The sequence below is a fragment of the Cydia strobilella genome, chromosome 24 (assembly GCF_947568885.1).
Source record: "Cydia strobilella chromosome 24, ilCydStro3.1, whole genome shotgun sequence".
Taxonomy (NCBI): Eukaryota; Metazoa; Arthropoda; class Insecta; order Lepidoptera; family Tortricidae; genus Cydia; species Cydia strobilella.
Window position 1 is genome coordinate 6882525 of NC_086064.1, and position 20109 is coordinate 6902633.

Below are 20109 nucleotides of genomic sequence, written 5' to 3' on the forward strand. Positions count from 1 at the left end.
TTAAACAATATTAATAAGCAAAAAACAAAGTAATTAATGACGATGCTAACTATCAAGATGGCGCTCGAACCGGAAGTCCGCCAGTCTGTTTTATTAACATTTTTTACACTCCACTTGTCAATCTTGTCTTGTCAGTGTCAATGTCAATTCTTGATGAAAATTGAGACTACTATTTGGATGTGTTTGTGTTCACTGTTTACATATTATAAAATCTTGTTTAATTTGAATACGGTAGTTTATATTTATCTGATGGACGAGATGAACTTGTGTAGCTGTTGCTTACGAAGTGCTCCGGACAAGGACCTGACGACGCCGTACATCCATCTCGGCAAAATTGAGATATACTCCAACATGCTCAAAGACTGCTTCGATATACAGGTAAAGTGGCCGTACATTTACTGCAAAAATAGGGCTACGTTAGCCGCCTGAGAGCTCACGATCGTCGTACTCTGTCGCCGAGGCCGAAACCGACCTGGCTGCTCAAAATACGCTGGGGGTGCGGATTCGCAGTGATTTAAACTATTCGGCGTGTCACTATAAAAGATAAAACCGTTTGCCTCATTCGCACGAGCGCTTTTAGCATTTTTTTGACTCAAATGGATATGACATAAATTAAATGAATTGAAATGAAAAATGAAATGAAATGAAATGAAAGCATTTATTTCAGATACAAATAATCCATATTATGTTAGATATTGTGTTTGTTATGATATCGGGCGTTGTTAGATTTGTAACTTTAAGTGTTGGCCGTTAAATCGAATTTAGCATTTGGAACTGCTAACGTCAGGGTATAACGTGACGCTTTTTAAACTCTCGTGCGAATGAGGCCGTACGCTTACTCGATGTGGTTGAAACTTAAATTTGACATCTTTATTGATTTATCATCATACTCTATCTATACTACTATTTATTATACTATAAAAAAAAATCTAAATCATTTATCATAAAGGCATACACACAAAAACACAGTGTAGTGTACCCCACACTAGGCATAGACGTTTTCAAGATCATAATCCTTTAATATCTACGATTTATTGTTTACATTCTTATCATAATATATAATATATGCAGCTTACACTGGCAAGTGACTCATGCGGCACCTGCTTGGTGTGTGTGGGCCGTCTGCAAGATGCGAGCGACTTTAAGCTGCAAGTGCAGCACAGCCAGGCAGAGCTACAGGCACGACTCAATGGAGCTACAATTGCGGCAGGTTAGTTTCAGATTGTACATTAAATTCCAATCCGAACTTACTTAAGGTATGAGGAACACCAGCAATAGCAGAATATTTTTTTCACCGTAAAACCATTATAGGGCAAGAACTGTTGTATTTATGTATGCATGTTGCTCAGACACAGTTAAACAGGAAAAGCTTCACTACTTCGCCCAGGGTTCAGAATCGTTTTTTTTTTATACCTGAAATAGCCAAATATCTGGCTATAAGACGACCGGTCTGGTCTAGTGGGTTAGTGACCCTGCCTGTGAAGCAGGACCATCGGCTTTGAATCCCGGTAAGGGCATTTATTTGTGTGATGTACATAGATATTTGTTCCTGAGCCATGGATGTTTTCTATGTATTTAAGTATTTGTATAAGTATTATATATATCGTTCACTATTCAACCTTCCTCTCACTGTCAAAAAATAAATGCACAACTCCACCGGTAAATAAAACTAAAACAACTATAAACTTTGAAGACGCTCTGAAATACCTAAAGGAAAAAAACTTATCTAACTTGTTGTTATCAAATGACCCTGATGATTTAACCAATCGATTAATACACATGTTAAACGAAACAGTACAAAATAATACTATTACTACTTCTATACCTAGCAAAAGTCGTATAGTGAAGCCCTGGATCACTCCCGGGATCCTGCGTTGTATCCGTAACCGTAATAAACTCCAACGACAATTTAATAATGATCCCGACAATAAAATTTTGAAAATAACCTACACCAGATACAGAAATTATTGCAATAATCTGATAAAAACATTAAAAAGAAAATACGAAAAGGAGCTATTAGCTAACTCAATGCATAGTAATAAACTTTTATGGAAAAATATAAAAAACATAACTTATACTACGAACTCAAATAAACTAAACACAGAACTATTAAACATTAAAACCACCCCATCGGAATCAGCTCATTTTATAAATAAGTACTTTGTCAATATCGGGAGAGAGCTAGCCCTAAAAATAATCCCTGATCCTCAAGACAATTTAAATGCATATATAAATAGCCTACCTGTTCAACCCAGTTCTTTGGTGCTATTATCCGTAAGCCAGGATGAAGTCTTTAACACTCTGTCCAGTCTGAAATCTAGTAGCGCCCCTGGCTGGGACAATGTGTCAACAAAGTTTCTAAAATATGCAGCTAAAGAAATAGTTCCAGCCATAACACACCTCATAAACCTGTGTATCAACTCAGGAATATTCCCTAATAAAATCACTAATCACCCCTGTTTATAAGAGTGGGGATAGAGGCGATGTCAGCAATTATAGGCCAATATCTGTTTTGCCTGCAGTGTCGAAGATCCTTGAAAAAGTTCTTAATGCTAGACTGCTAAGCTTTTTTACAAAATATAATCTTTTATCAGAATCGCAGTTTGGCTTTAGGCAGGGGAAATCGACAGAAGATACTATAACAGCTCTCACTTCGGTAGTTGTAGATAACGTAGATGATAAGAATAAATGCTTGGCAGTCTTTCTAGACCTAAAAAAGGCTTTTGACACCGTCTCTATCCCTATCCTTATTCAAAAACTTGAAAAGATGGGGGTTAGGGGAACTGCTCTGTCCTTATTTAAAAGTTACCTTTCGGACAGGAAGCAACGAGTTAAGCTGGGTGTGCATGTGAGCAATGATGAATATGTATCGTACGGAGTTCCGCAGGGTAGTGTCTTGGGACCAACACTGTTCTTGGCTTACATAAACGATCTCTGTGACATGGCAATAACAAATGCTAAAGTCTTCTCATATGCTAACGATACAGCCATAGTCTTCTCTGGTAAAACCTGGATGGAAGCAAAAACAAGTGCTGAAAAGGGTCTAGCTCAGATTTCTAGATGGTTGAAACTAAATCGGCTAACGCTAAACACAGACAAAACAAAATACATGAGTTTTAGCATCACGAATTCCACCCAACCCAACTTTGATGAAGATCTAAAAATTCACACTTGTGACAGAACGAATCTAAAAAATTGTAGCTGCCCGATCATTGAAAAAGTATCAAAAATTAAATACCTAGGGATCACCTTGGACGAGCATCTAGATTGGTACGCTCACATTGATCAACTAATCTGTAGGGTCCGTAAGCTGCACTGGATCTTCAGGACGCTAAGGCATATTGTACCAGGTAGAGCACTAACAACCCGTATAAACAACGGAATATATTAACAGAAATTTACACATCCCTGGTGCAGTCCGTCTTGGTGTACTGTATACCTGTCTGGGGTGGGGCGGCTAAAACGCGACTCATTAACCTGGAAAGAGCTCAGCGTGCACTCTTAAAAACAATGTATTTTAAAAAGATCCGTTTCCCCACAGAATCATTATACCATCTAACCGACCTATTATCAATAAGGAAACTATATATTTTACAAATGACCTTAAAAAAACATAAAACCCTTTCTTACAGTGCCGACTATGACTCCAGAAGGACAATAAAAAACGTTGCTAATATAACTAAAACTAAAAGCAAGTTTGCGCGCTCACAATACAATGTGAAGTCTAGTCACATGTACAACAAAGTCAATAGGTGCCTAAACATTTACCCAAAACTTTACTACGATTGCAAATCAACAATTACAAAATGGTTAAAATCAAAAAGCTACGAGGAAATAGAAGACTTACAAAAATAAAATACTATATGTTACTAGAGATTCACACATCAACTTACTAAATACATACATACATACGCACACACACACACACACACACACACACACACACACACACACACACACACACACACACACACACACACACACACAAATTACTGGCTCCTTTACTCCTTTTTTAATTTTAATTTTAATTCCTCTAATTCCTTTTTTATTACTGCATGTCTAACAACCCAGTTATTCACTTAGTTCTTTAAACAAATGTTATATATAAAATTTTAATTGTATACATGTTTATATTACTTAAACTAGTACTTAAAAAAATGTTTCGTGTAACAATCTGTTAATTAAGGAAGAGCGGTGTTGCCCAACACAGGCAAATTTTGCTTACCGGGCAGCACTATCCCCTACTTATAGACACCTGTATATTTTACGAAAATAAATAATTTTAATTTTTTTTTAATTTAAATCGTTGTCTGAGTACCCACAACACAAGCCTTCTTGAGCTTACCGTAGGACTTAGCCAATTTGTGTAAGAATGTCCCTATAATATTTATTTATTTATTTATATGTATGCTCCGTACGTAGGACTAAATCATATATTTAGATATTGACTTTGTATTATTAGATTGTCCCATTAAACGTAATAATACCGGTATTTTTTGTATGAAGAAAAAATCGGTTCCAAGCCTTGCCTTCGCCTCTACCTTTTGCTGGTGGAGTAAGTGTACTATGCAAGAGTTTAAAGCGACAAAATAACTTGTAGGCAGTCTTCCCTTATTGACGGTTTTCTCCAGTGGCGGATTTGCCCTAAGGCCAAATAGGCCCGCCAGGCCCGGGCCTAGGGCGGCAAGACGTTAGGGGCGGCAGCAAGCAAGACTAGTGCCACAGATTATATAATAGTTTTTACGAACAGAAATAGTTTTTGATACCTACACAAAAATACAATGGAGTGACCTTCAACGCGCCGCTCCCCGCACCGGCACAACGCTAGGGTTGCCGACGCTTCTTTCAAACACTTAGGGTGACTTAGGTGTCTTAGGTAGATATCTAACAATTTAAAAGTGTCGTAAAAAACATTACCTACATCTTTAAAACAATTTAATAGTACCTATGTAGCTTGTAACTATCGTAAAAATAATACAAAAAACTACAAAAATTTACTGCGTTACCAGGCATAGATAAAATATAGGATAAAACAATTGGTTTCACTTACAAATATGACAATTTGGTTACCAGTAGCTCTCACACTAGGTCAAGCCTGTGGCGTGAGGAAATTCAGTAGATTTATCAATAAGATGATGCGAAAAAAATACAGATAAAATACGAGTTGCAAATATAAATCTAAATTAAACTACTTTTAAAAACTAATAAACAATCTATTTCTTATTATTTTAAACTTATGATAAGTATAAACTGTGCGGTGTACTGTATAATAACAGTAGGCACCTATATTGAGAATGTCGACTTACTTTTCCTCATCTGTTGAAAGAGGAAAAAACGATATTTTTGGCATAGCGCGCGGTGACGTGCGTGCGTGAGCGCGAGTTGCAACCAAGCTAGCTTTACCAGGCTAGCTTTAGTACCGCCGGCGGGAAGCGAGTCGTAGGTATAAATCCGAGCTCGCGCGGAGAATTCCATAGTCCTGCTAGTGCTGAAATTTTTTCATACAATTTTCGTTTGCTCTATTTCGTTTGTTTTATAAACTGGAGCTATATAAACTAATTACAGACCTAGATATACCTCATGTCATTGTATGTACAAAGTTTCATTCAAATCGAATAAGTAGTTTTAAAATGAGAGCGGAACTACGTTTGTATTAAAAGGTGCAATTAGACCGAACTTGCCGGGGACTCTTAACAACTAAATCTAGTGAAAGTGTAACTTATTATTCTTCAACTTAGGCATATTATAAAGCACTTTTATATCTAAAACTACCACCAGTTCTAACTTCTAACCTACACTACTGCCCCTAAAGAGAAGATGTTTTTTTGAATAATTATACATCAAATCTTATAATTACATAAAAAAAATACCAGCTAATTTAAAATACCAGTAAACAATAACTTTATGTAATGATATCATGATAAACATTCAAATTAAATGTTTTGTTTATTTTAGCTAACTTAGCGGTTTCACTCACATATTTTTAGTCACTCGCCCGTACGTGACTTACGTGTACGTGACGCCCGCCCGTCGTGACCCCTACTTACTCAGGCACTGTTAGTGCTTGAAAATGGAGACCTAGGCTCTCCAAAACATGTCGCGCGAGTGACTAAAAATACGCGACTTAAACCGCTAAGTTAGCTAAGTTAATATGTCTCACGATAGTTTAAATTCGGTGTATTGTTTATGTTTTAGACGTAAAACCAACACATAAGGTTGAGAAAGACGAAGATGATGATGATAATATGCTGTTTGATGCATTGCGTAAGTACACAACTTGACATCTAGAGTCACAAATGCACCACCAAAAAGCTGCTCCAATGCAATCAAAGTTACACTCTAATTTGGCACTTATTATTTAAAAAAAATACACATAAGGGTTCGAAAGGATAATTATCAATGTTAGTTATCTTGATAATTATCGCGATAATTATCGTGATTTTTATGCCTGATAATTATCGATTTGATAATAACCTAACATTTACGAAGATTCTAAGACGAGATTGTAAATTTAGTTAGGATATTTATTTTCACTAACATAGCCCTTTAAGTTTTATTGTTACATACTAACATTTTATGAGCCACGAGCTTGAAATAAACATTAATTTAATTTAATTTAAAATTTACTAAATAATTCAAAGAAAATGAATATAGCATCATCCATGCCTGGGATAATTATCCGATATTTATCCCGATAATTATCAAGGACTATAATTATCTGGATAATTTCAAACCCTGTTACACACACATAAAATCACATGAAACTTGGCATAAACATTCATGTATGATCTATGTCTGGTAAGTTACTAGTTTTTGTGTCTAAAATTGTTATACAAAGAAAATAGAGCAAAGACCAAATCGAAGTTTTGTATGTAAAATGTATACTCACTCTAATTTTTTGAAAATGTTATTTTAAAATGAGAGGGTAACTTAGATTGTATGGCGGCGGCTAGGTTTTGGATCTTAACATATATTTAGAGCTTACAAACCTACAGCTAAACAAAATGAAAAAAAAAAACTGTTTCATTTATAATCGGCGCGGCGAATGATGATTCCTATGACAGTTTCGCCAATTAGCTTTTGGATAGACTTTTGTGGAAGATTCCTCTATCTATCACTTGCCTATGATCTTGTGTTCATATTATTGATTTATCCCTTCAGGAAAACCCGTGGTAAAGCTAGAGCAGGTCAGCGAATACGAAAATGAAACTGGTAAGTTATTTAATTATATTTATTTATTTTATTTGAGCCTAGAGTGTCCCACTGCTGGGCAAAGGCCTCCCCTCCTCCCTTTCCACGTATCCCGCTCTTGACCCGTCTCCCACCAGTTCCTGTCAAAGGCGTCCAGGTCATCCCGCCAACGCCGTCAAGGTTTGCCGCGATCTCGGGTTCGATTTTTTGGGTCCCCAATTGGTTGTTGATTTAGCCCACAAGTCATCTGGCATACGGCAAACGTGTCCCGCCCAGTCCCACTTCAGCTTGGCGGCCTTCGAGCAACACCGGCTTTCGAAATATCGGAAGGGAGGAGCCTAAGCGATATCTTACCGTACAAATCATTCTGCCATTTTTTGCGAGGGGAAATGTGCACACAGTCGCACTGCTCACTCACTACTAAAGTCCAATCTGTAATGACGACACAAATACATTGAATATGACACACGTCACAAAGACAAATCTTGCACACCTCGATCTCTTTTTGTGTACGGACGAGTCACGACACGCACCGCTATAGGTAAAGTTGTGCCACTTGTACAGTGGAAGGCAAAATTATCGATCCAGACAAATAGCTCAAAAATATGTGAAAACGACTATTGTCTAAGGTGTAAGAGCGTACACATATCTTTGGGAATGTATATATATTTATGCACTTGACTGTACCTATGCTTCGGCAGAAGGGAAATAGTACGAATGCCATCTCCCTTCCCGGTGTTGCTCGAAGTTGGAGGCTGTTTCAGCCGCGTCAGCTATTTGGGTTTTGGAGAGTAGTATAGTGTTTCTGAGGCGATTTTACAGATACAGCTAGCATGTTACTTGTCAGTCATGTTGGTGTTCAATTCTTGTTTTATTATTGGAATATTATGTTTTGGTCTAGCCCTTCAAGCCAAATCCCATAGAACACAACTAGAGACAAGTTAAACCTATGCTGGCGCCATCTTAAAACATTTGACAGTCTCTAATCCCATTCATGTTTTTAGTTTCAGATACACACCCTGTACCCGACTTTGCCTCAGCCATGGACGGCGATGTGACGGATGACGAGGCCTCGGAGGCAGGTCAGTCGTCATTATGCGCTTCTATAGCCACCTATACATTAAAATTGCGAAGGCAGATTATAAAAAAAGTTCAAATGCAAACAATTATGTCGCTCATATCATATGTTTCCCCTTTGTTAAATAGTATTATCACAAAACTCCATTGATCCACCATCATTTACGATTTACTTATTATTTTTATTGTATCTTAACATACATACATACATACATATAATCACACCTATTTCCCGGAGAGGTAGGCAGAGACCACGGATTTCCACATGCTACGATCCTGACATACCTCTTTCGCTTCCTTCAGTTTCATAACATTCCTCATACGAGTACACGCTCGCCGGTTTAGGGTGCTCTTTACATAGCCTTTCTTCAGGATCTTAAGTGAAAATGAAACCAACGTTGTGGCTACAACAAAGGCATAATACGAACATTTTATAGCATTTTGGAGAGTATTTAGTGTAGAAATAACATAATATTAAACATTCATGTAAAAATAAATGATTTTAATTACCACTTCTCTTCTTCTTCTTCCTTGGTCCCTCATTGCTGAGGATCGCGACCATGTATGCTCCGTCTCCATAGTGTGCGGTCATAAGCCATATGAGTCACGCACTTACCTAGATGTATTTTAAATCGGTCAGCTTGCTGGGATGTATAGTTTGGGATATACTGTTGTACTAGTGCTGGCCATGTATCATGACATTAACCATGATTCATGTCCTTACTGTACTAATTATAGTGTTTTGTGTCAAGGGTCGACCGACGCAGCTGACGCGGAGGCCTCTCCAGCGGCTGTGTCCTTGTGCGCCAAGGAACAGCTCGCGCTGGGGTGCTCCGTGAGGCTCGAGCGCCTCCGCGACTCCCCGCGCGCGAGCCAGCCGCGTCCCGTGACGTCACACCGCGAGCCGAGCCAGCCGCGTCCCGTGACGTCACACCGCGAGCCGAGCCAGCCGTGTCCCGTGACGTCACACCGCGAGCCGAGCCAGCCGTGTCCCATGACGTCACACCGCGAGCCGAACCCCGCGAGGAGTGTGAAAAAAAAGTTAATCAAGAAAGATATTCCCACAGGCTCTACTTTCGACATTCCCATCACAGATAACTCGAGCATAGTGACGGTAGTACCTAGCGGAAAAGTAAAAATATACTCTTGCGAAATATGTTGTAAGGATTACACAACAAAATTTAATTTGATCAGGCATATTAATACGCATAGTATAGTGCGTAGTCCACATACAACACAGGTACATAGTACACATACGACACAGGAACTTTATGAATGTAATATATGCCAGAAGAAATTTAAATATAAGAATAACATGAACGTTCATAAACGGATTCATTTGAAAGACAAGCCCTACGAATGCAGTAGTTGCGAAAAACGGTTTGCCCAGAAAAGCTATCTGATTGCGCATATCAGAATACACACAGGACAAAAACCGTATAAATGCAAGATATGTAATAAAGCGTTTGTTGAAAGTACGAACTTAAGAAGACACCAAATAGTACACACGGGTGATAAACGCTACTCTTGTAAAATTTGTGAAACTCAGTTCACACAAAAAAGCAGTTTACTCGTGCATTTGAGAAGACACGAAGGATACAAACCTTTCAAGTGTGATATATGTCATAAACAATTTGTAGGAAGAAGTGACATTGTTTCTCACTTGAGAACACATTCAGGATATTCTCGGCCGAAAGCCCCCCGAGAGAGAAATTATTGTTGCGAAATCTGTGGTAAAAAGTTTGAAAGTCAATATGCATTAAAAAGGCATCAAACAATTCACATGGACGTCAAAATCAAACCATATACGTGCGAAATATGCAAAAAACATATGGCACGGAAATACGAACTGACTGCGCATATGAAAATACATGAGGGACATATATATACGTGTGAAGTATGTAATAAATCGTATACGTCTAACAGAGCATTAACCAGGCATAAACGAGACCAAGCTAACAAACCAAATACACACCAAATTTGATAAAATAAAATAAAATATTGGACTTATTTACACAAATTGACTAAGCCCCACATTAAGCTCAAGAAGGTTTGTGCTGTGGCAAGGAGAATATATAGGATAGAGGGATACTGTCATAGTAAATTTTGTAGTCACAGTAAATTTACTGCCATCTATCGACACACGATTAACACTAAACATAAAAATATCAAAAAATTTATGTAACCTTTCATCTGTGGCTTGTCAAAAATTTAAAATATCAAAAAATGTATATATGGTTGGTCCCATAGTAAAAGTTGCTCAGTATAATCCCAAAACCTCCCTGGCAACGGGAATGTACTTATTGTTTATCCTCCTCCTCCTTGCGTCGTATTCCTCAGTATTGAGGGGTATATTGTTTACAAAGTGTAATTTTTATTAAATAGCATTTTGTATTGTAATTTGTGGTTATTAATATTTCCCTTTATTTCCTTCTTCGCACATAGCGAATTGTGTCGTCGGCGCTGTTTACATGTGAACAACTTAGATAGTGTTGCCATACGCCCTCGTACACCGGAACATGTCCCCGCTTGTAACTTGGTGTATAACACAGTGATATGACACTTTTCATATTCAATTCAATTCAATTATTTATTCATAAAATTTTACATTTTATACGTCCGTCGGTTTACAATTACACATTACATTACATATTAAATATACATTAAACAACTATTACTGTTACAATCTAAATACTTATTTACAAAAAGAATTAGTCAATGGTGTAAAATGCATCTTTGACTAATTTTGTTTTCATTTGACGTACAAATGAAGCGTAACTCGGGGCCTGCTTTATTGCCGGAGGGATCTTATTATAAATCTTTGGACCAATGAAGTTAAGGCATTTTTTAGTTTTAGCCAGACGTGTGTGTGGCAAGCTCAGGTCATGTCGCCGTCGCGTGATGGAGCCGTGCGCATCAGCGTTGGTATGGAAGTGGTTAATATTACTTCTAACATACTCATTTCCAAGATGTAAAGACTAGGTACGGTTAGTATGTTGTGTTTTATGAACAAGTCCTTTGCAGGATGATCCCAACTAACACCAGCGATGATGCGCAATGCTCTTTTTTGGAGTTTGAATACTCGCTCACGTTCCGCAGTCCAGCCCCAAAGGTCAATACCGTAAGTTAATATGGAGTTAAAGTAGCCGTAGTAGGCTTTCTTTACGTTAGCCAAATCCATACATGGGCATAATCTGCTTAGGGCGAAGCAAGCTGAAGATAACCGTAGGCACAGCGAGTCTATATGAGGTGCCCATTTTAAGCCGGCATCGATGGTTAGTCCCAAATTGAGGTACAGGTTGGCCATTGCACATGAGGTTTAATTTATTTAGTGATTGATCACTTGGGCACCGTAGGCTAAAGTGTATTATGTTGGTTTTTTCGACATTGAGCACCATGCCATTAGCTGAAAACCAAGCTGATATTTGATCCATGACCATTTGCAGTTTTACTTTTAGTAAGAAGTAAGTCTCAGCCGCAACAATGACACAACCGTCGTCAGCAAATAGGACGAATTCCGCCTGGTCAGTTGCAGAGGTGAAGTCGTTCATTAGCAAAATAAAAAGGTTGTTTCCCATACACGAGCCCTGGGGGACTGCGCAGGGACCGAGTTCTAGGATATCAGATTTTGCACCGTTTACGGACGTGAGCTGTTTGCGTGCATCAAGAAATGATTTAATTACTCGGTGATAGTTACCCGTGACGCCGTAGTGATCGAGCTTGGCTAATAGAAGCGGATGACTTACCAGTTCGAAAGCGCGTGACAGATCGCAGAAGATCGCAGCGACCTGCCTTCGCCCGTCCAGGTGACCCATTACTCTGCCTATTACGTCACGCGCCGCGTCAATTGTTTACCGGCCCGGTTGATACGCATATTGCTGTTTATTGAACATATCATTTCTATTGAAAAAAGACATAAGTTCGTCACTTAATAACCGCTCGAAAACTTTTGAAAATATCGGAATTAACGAAATAGGTCTATAATTTTTTAACGCGTGTTTCTCGGCCTTTCCTTTATACACAGGTTGAACCTTAACCTTTTTTAAGTTAGTGGGGTAAACTCAAAGAGTAGTATAATATATAGGGGTAAACTCCGTTTGTTACGCAGTCATTAAATAATCTAGTAAAAATATCTATAATGTAAGGCGGGAGTAGGTCAAACAAGCGTGTCGACATGTCATTGATATCGGTTGAGCTCTTTACGTTTTATTTTATGCACAACTTTGGCCACTTGTTGACAGGAAAACCCACTGAAGTGAAATAGCGTAAAATAAAAGCGTACTTTTTGCCCAGGAGATTACATTTCCCGTTGAAAAATCATAATTATACAGTGTGTAAATCCAATGCGGGCGAATATTTAAACGGTGGTTAGCATAGGACCGTAAAGTATATTGAGACAAATTTTGCTTAGAAATATAATGAAAATATTAACCATACAAAATAATACGGGCCGCAATGAAGCGATACATAAGTTACGAGCTTTTTAAAGTAACTGTTCACGCTTGTTGGCAGTTACCATGAATCTAGTATAACTGGATCGGTCATGGGGGGTGGGGGGAAATGACCGAACGAGATAGTCTTATGTATCTTTCAGTAGGAGTAGCAGAGAAAGCGCTGTTATTGTTTGTCCTTGTCACAGTCTCACTTTTTTTTATTCCCGACCGTAAATTTAGTATGGTTTATGGTGGGCAACAAATCTAACCGACCAATCATATTGTCGCATTGCGTATGTTCTGTCCCTCACGGGCGCACGCGTATAGCTCATCTATGTAATGTCTACGGCAGTTACAATAAAAAGGTCGTATCTCATAATGTAAATGTCATGTTTAGTTTACAGTACATTGCTGCTCGGTAAAAAAAAAACACTACGGGGTCATAAAGAATATAATACTCACGTCATAATACTCATAATTAAGTGTAACTAACTTTTACAGTACATATGGTGCTACTTTACTGCACTAGTGCGATAATTACAATATTACGCAACTATGTCAAAAATTTATAGGGCCATATGTACTGTAAAACGTTGTACGATACATGTGCGAAAAGGTAATTCGCAACTCGTGTCGATTTAAAACACTCCCTTCGGTCGTGTTTTAATTTATCGCCACTCGTTGCGAATTTCCTATTTTTCGCACTTGTATCGTAATGTACTATAACAAACTCCTTTAATGATTACACGGATAAATTCTATATCTCATTTAATTTATTGCCCGTATTGGATTTACACACTGTATATAGTCTTGCATACAAATTTTCTAGTAGTAAAAGGCAAAAAATTCAAATTTTGTATTGGAGATCAAACCTTCGCGTTTTCATTTTACAATTTGTTTGCTATTTCAAAATACCGCTAGCCAATACATTATATGACAGTTAGTGTTACGTACGATGTGTCGTTTCTTTGTCCACATTGTGAGAGCGTAAATTAGAAAATATGCACTCACATTCAAAAATTTATATGTATTAATTTACATTGCATAGTATAATATTTTCGTACAAACAAAAGCCACTTTATTATGTATGCTAATTCAGTAACTTAACTAAAATAACTTTAATAACTTTAGTCCGGTAAGCACAGCGAAATCTAACGAGGAATTTGAGAAACACTGAGACTCCTTAAATAGACCTGTACCGCTGGCTATATTTTGACCCCTAGGTTATAAAAATATTAAAGTCAATTCTGTTTTCGCTTATGAATACTTTGTTAAGATGTAAATCTTACATTTTGTTTTGTGTCATATATATAATTTGCTTTTCTAGTAATTTGTTATTTTGTGGTAATTATTTTTTATTTTGAATTATCTTGGAGAAAAAAATATTCGAGAGAACACATGTAACTGTGTTGCATTTAGGATAGTGTTTTTAGTGTGAAAACATAGTTTGTGTCAATTACGTCCACTGCAATCTGATACTATGTCATAATATTCTAAATGACACAAAAAAAAATTAGAGTTAAAAAAAATTACTTAGGTCGAATTTAATCGTTTAAATAGGTCCATTAAATGATTTTGTGTCTTATTAAGGCATAGCTTCATAAGATATTTGATGATTTTGTTGTAACAGGCTGTCACCGTTACAAAAGAATATTAAAGATATTAGAGTTTACATCTTATTAATTTGAAATGCAAGATAAATAAGATGTATGAATTTGTGTCACTTGCATCCACTGCATAAACAAATATTACAAAAATATTATTTGCGTTCAAACGAAGCTAGCGGGCGGTCTGAATGGGCAACGGAGGCCGTGCAGGGTGGGGCCGCGGCGTGACCTTGCCGTACGCAACGCATGTTTACTTCGCCTGTGCGCCAAATTAACGCAACTTATTCAAAGAAGTTACGCAAACAACACAACAACAAGCAACAAGCAAGCAAAGAATGCGTCGAATTATCTTTTACCTATTTAAAACTCATAGATATTGTACAATGTCACCATTATGCAAAAGAACTGTAAGTACATGTTTGATTTGCGAGCGAGCTGGCAACATTGCGCAGGGAAATCTTAAAAATATACGTGAACGCCACATACATTTGTGACAGTGATAGGGAAAAGGTACCACTAAAGTAAAATTTGGTTATTAATACCGTGACTTTCTTTCATTCTTTGATAAAAAAATTGCTATTTATGCAACAAGTGCGGAAGTCACCTTTACGCACGTGTATCATACAATGTTTTACTATGCATTGTGCGAGTAAATAAAAAAACATGTCATGGCAAATAAGTTTAATTATTAAAAGGAGTGTTTTAAATCGACACGAGTTGCGAATTACTTATTCGCACGTGTATCGTACGTTTTACAGTACATATGGCCCTTTAAACTTTCGACATATGCACGGTAAGTGCTCTTTTCCGCACTAGTGCGAGAAAGTAGCACCATATGTACTGTAAAAAAAAATTGAAAACAAAAAGCACTAGTGCGGAAAAGCAGTACTTTCCGCACGATATGGCTCCGTAGGAAACGCACTTTTCGAGCACATGCATTGTAAAAAAATATATAGGACTGTATCTCCTAAACCATGCGTCGTAGCGCAAAAATAATAAAATTTTCGTTCCCCTTTATGTAACCCAAAAGTAATACATGAAAAATACAATAAAAAAAAAAGAAACAAAATCTTTATAGGGCTGTATTAGCTGTATCTCCTATATCGTGCATCGTAGCGCAAAAATAATCAAATTTTCGCTCCCCTTAAGAAACCCTTAATTAAAACTTAAAAAAAAACCAGGAAAAAACTTTATAGAGCTATTATAGCTATATATATATATATAATATCTCCTAAACCGTGCGTGGTGGCGCAAAAATAATAAAAATTTCGTTCCCCTTTATGAAGCCCCAAAGTAATATACTAAAAACACAATGAAAAAAAAGAAAAAAAAAATAACAAAAAAACTTTATAGGGCTGTATCTCCTACACCGTGCATCGTAGCGCAAAAATAATTAAAAAAATCCCTTTAAGAAACCCCTAATTAAGATTGAAAAACGCAAAAAAGAAAAAGAGGAAAAAAAATCATTTTAGGGCTGTATCTCATAAACCGTGCGTCGTAGCGCAAAAATAATAAAATTTTCGTTCCCCTTTACGGAACCCCAAAGTAATATACAAAAAACACAATGAAAAAAAAAACAAAAAAAACTTTATAGGGCTGTATCTCCTAAACCGTCGTAGCGCAAAAATAATCAAATTTTCGTTCCCCTTTGTGGAACCCCAAACTAATATACAAAAAACACAATGAAAAAAAGAAACAAAAAAAAAATCTTTATAGGGCTGCATCTCCTAAATCGTGCATCGTAGCGCAAAAATAATCAATTTTTCGTTCCCCTTTAAGGATCCCTTAATTAATACTTAAAAAAAAACAAAAAAAAAACAGGAAAAAATCTTTATAGAGCTATATCTCCTAAACCGTGCGTGGTAGCGCAAAAAGAACAAAATTTTCGTTCCCCTTTACGGAACCCCAAAATAATATACAAAAAACACAATGAAAAAAAAAAACAACAAAAAAAATCTTTATAGGGCTGCATCTCCTAAACCGTGCATCGTAGCACAAAAATAATCAAATTTTCGTTCCCCTTTAAGAAACCGTTAATTAAAACTTAAAAAAAAACCAGGAAAAAAAACTTTATAGAGCTTTTATAGCTATATATATAGATATAATATCTCCTAAACCGTGCGTGGTGGCGCAAAAATAATACAATTTTCGTTCCCCTTTATGCAACCCATAATTTATATTAAAAAAAAAACGCAAAATTAAAAAAAAACATATCATTATCTCTTAAACCATGCGTCGTAGTGCAAAAATAATTTAAAAAAACCCCTTTAAGAAACCCGTAATTAATACTTTAAAAAAAAAACAAAAAAAACCAGGAAAAAAAACTTTATAGAGCTGTATCTCCTAAACCGTGCGTGGTACCGCAAAAACAATAAAATTTTCGTTCCCCTTTATGCAACCCATAATTTATATTAAAAAAAAACGCAAAATTTAAAAAAAATCTTTATAGGGCTGTATCTCCTAAACCATGCGTCGTAGCGCAGAAATAATAAAATTTTCGTTCCCCTTTATGCAACCCATAATTTATATTTAAAAAAAAACGCAAAATTTTAAAAAAAAATCATTATAGGGCTGTATCTCTTAAACCATGCGTCGTAGCGCAAAAATAATTTAAAAAACCCCTTTAAGAAACCCGTAATTAATACTTTAAAAAAAAACTAAAAAAACCAGGAAAAAAAACTTTATAGAGCTGTATCTCCTAAACCGTGCGTGGTACCGCAAAAACAATAAAATTTTCGTTCCCCTTTATGCAACCCATAATTTATATTTAAAAAAACGCAAAATTTAAAAAAAAATCTTTATAGGGCTGTATCTCCTAAACCATGTGTCATAGCACAAAAATAATAAAATTTTCGTTCCCCTTTATGAAACCCCTAAGTAATATACAAAAAACACAATGTAAAAAAGAAAAAAAGAAAAAAAACAATAAAAAAATCTTTATAGGGCTGTATCTCCTAAACCATGCGTCGTAGCGCAAAAATAATAAAATTTTCGTTCCCCTTTATGCAACCCATAATTTATATTTAAAAAAAAAACGCAAAATTTAAAAAAAAAAACATTATAGGGCTGTATCTCTTAAACGATGCGTCGTAGCGCAAAAATAATTTAAAAAACCCCTTTAAGAAACCCGTAATTAGTACTTAAAAAAAAACAAAAAAAAAACCAGGAAAAAAAACTTTATAGAGCTGTATCTCCTAAACCGTGCGTGGTACCGCAAAAACAATAAAATTTTCGTTCCCCTTTATGCAACTCATAATTTATATTTAAAAAAACGCAAAATTTAAAAAAAAAATCTTTATAGGGCTGTATCTCCTAAACCATGCGTCGTAGCGCAAAAATAATAACATTTTCGTTCCCCTTTATGAAGCTCCAAAATAATATACAAAAACACAAGACAAAGAAAGAAAAAAATAATAACAAAAAAACTTTATAGGGCTGTATCTCCTAAACCGTGCATCGTAGCGCAAAAATAATCAATATCCGTTCCCCTTTAAGAAGCCCCTAATTATGATTTAAAAACGCAAAAAAGAAAAAGAGAAAAAAATCATTTTAGGGCTGTATCTCCTAAACCGTGCGTCGTAGCGCAAAAATAATAAAATTTTCGTTCCCTTTTATGAAACCCCAAAGTAATAACAAAAAACGCAATGACAAAAAAAAGAAAAAAAAACTTTAGGGATGTATCTCCTAAACCGTGCATAGTAGCGAAAAATAATCAAATTTTCGTTCCCCTTAAGAAGCCCTTAATTAAGATTTAAAAACGTAAAAAAGAAAAAGAAAAAAATCTATATAGGGCTGTATCTCCTAAACCGTGCGTCGTAGCGCAAAAATAATCAACTTTTCGGTCCCCTTTATGTAACCATTAATTTATACAAAAAAAAACGCAAAAAAAAAGTTTTTTTTTATAGGGCTTGATCTCCTAAACCATGCGTCGTAGCGCAAAAATAATTAAATTTTCGTTCCCCTTTATGAAACCCCGAAGTAATATACAAAAAACACAATGTAAAAAAGAAAAAAACAATAAAAAAAACTTTATAGGGCTGTATTTCATTATAAGAACGACTTCAGAGTTTCGTGACCCAAAAATTGCAATAATTCTATATAATGCCTATGTCCGTAGCAAGCTTGAGTACAGTTCCATCGCATGGGACCCTCGGGAAGCAAAGTATAACATCATGGTCGAGCGCGTCCAACGTAAATTTACTAGACATCTTTACAAAAGGTATTATGGATACTACCCGTACTTATTTCCGTCATCCTTTGTACTGGGAATGGTAGGGTTGGAGTCTCTCGAGCTAAGGCGTAAGCAAACGCTTGCCTTACACTACTGTCTACTTCTAAGAAATCAAATTGACAACCCATCTGTTCTGGAGCGTATGCGTATTTTTACCCCAGACAACTACATAGCTGCAGTAGGGCGTAGCGCACGTAGAGCCAGAAACCTTTTCGCATATCCAAATGTCCGCACCTATCACGGTTCAAACGCACCCACGTACCGAGCAATAGAATTACTAAATAACTTCTTAGCTTCAATCCAAAACGCAGACATATTCGCAGACAAGTGGCCGTCCTTACAAAGTAGTGTCAGGATTTTTTTAAACTCTACCTATGTAACTTTGTAGTATGTATGTTTAATTTAAGTTCCTAGAGATACTCGTAGTTCGAAAAATGTATACATGTTTATGATACTGACTATGTATTAACAGTATAAGTGTCTTGGCGTAGGTCGCTGTAAACTTATACTTGTGTTTGTTTGAATAAAGAATAAAGAATAAAGAATCTCCTAAACCGTGCGTCATAGCGCAAAAATAATCAAATTTTCTTTCCTCTTTATTCAACCCTTAATTTATATTTAAAAAAAAAACGCTTTCACTAAACTGCTGTAACTCGGAAACTTAGAATCCACAAAGGGGACTTTACTAAATTATGACACATATTAAAGCCTGACCAGTAATATATGATCATTGTCAAGAGGGCGCTGTTCATTCTCATGTATAGGGTGACAGTTCAGTATAGTATGAAAAAATATTGTATTTAATGAACATCATCATCAATGTAATTAATGTTGCTTGCCACGCTTAAACATAACAAAAATCACAATAAATTGCGTCTTAAAATAAACTTAAAAAGTCTACTAAAAATCGAAACAAAAGTAATTTTTAAGTCGCTGATGTGACATTCTCAATCAAAAGGTAGGTACCACTTTGTCGTTTACCATAAAGACGAAATTTGATTATATCTTTATACAAATAACCTGTCAGAGAAAGTGGTACCTTTTGATTAGGAACGTCACAAATGTTGGTCAGTATGAGGAGTGCAGCCTACAGTTTATTTTTAATTATATTTATATACCTACTACGGTAAGATTGATAAGACAATGTAATTATGCCTCCGAATGAAATAAATACACTGTATCGCAAAACTAAGTGGCGAGACAGCTCATAATGCCATCTCTTGGTTGGTCTTAACTTAACAAGGGTAAAGGAGATAGTATTAAGATCTCAGTCGCCAGCTGATATTGCGGCAAGTATAATAAGCACCCCACCCGCGTAGGTACCCTTCCCCGCGCACGCCCTTCTTGCTCAATTGAGTTTTATTTTGCCAGATAGTAAAAAAACCGTGGATCAAAATGACCCAAATTATGAATGATGTCTCAATGTGGTATTATAATATTATAGACGTAAACTTAATAATATGAATTTTTTTTTGTGGCAGATACAGGGTGTTAATTAGAAAAAAAATTTTTTTTAATAAAAGCGGTGGATGAATTTGACACAGATTTGTTTGAATAACATATAACAATG

General features: G+C 36.2%; 1 protein-coding gene across 1 annotated transcript; it reads left to right on the forward strand.

Annotated features, from left to right (window-relative positions):
• Window positions 1–167: 167 nt before the first annotated feature.
• On the forward strand, window positions 168–10662 carry LOC134751993 (zinc finger and SCAN domain-containing protein 22-like). The gene is made up of 6 exons (XM_063687538.1): window positions 168–378; window positions 1072–1210; window positions 6196–6264; window positions 7162–7212; window positions 8196–8273; window positions 9021–10662. The coding sequence occupies exons 1-6, from the start codon at window positions 178–180 to the stop codon at window positions 10250–10252; spliced, it is 1770 nt and encodes a 589-aa protein (XP_063543608.1). The 5' UTR covers window positions 168–177; the 3' UTR covers window positions 10253–10662.
• Window positions 10663–20109: the final 9447 nt, after the last annotated feature.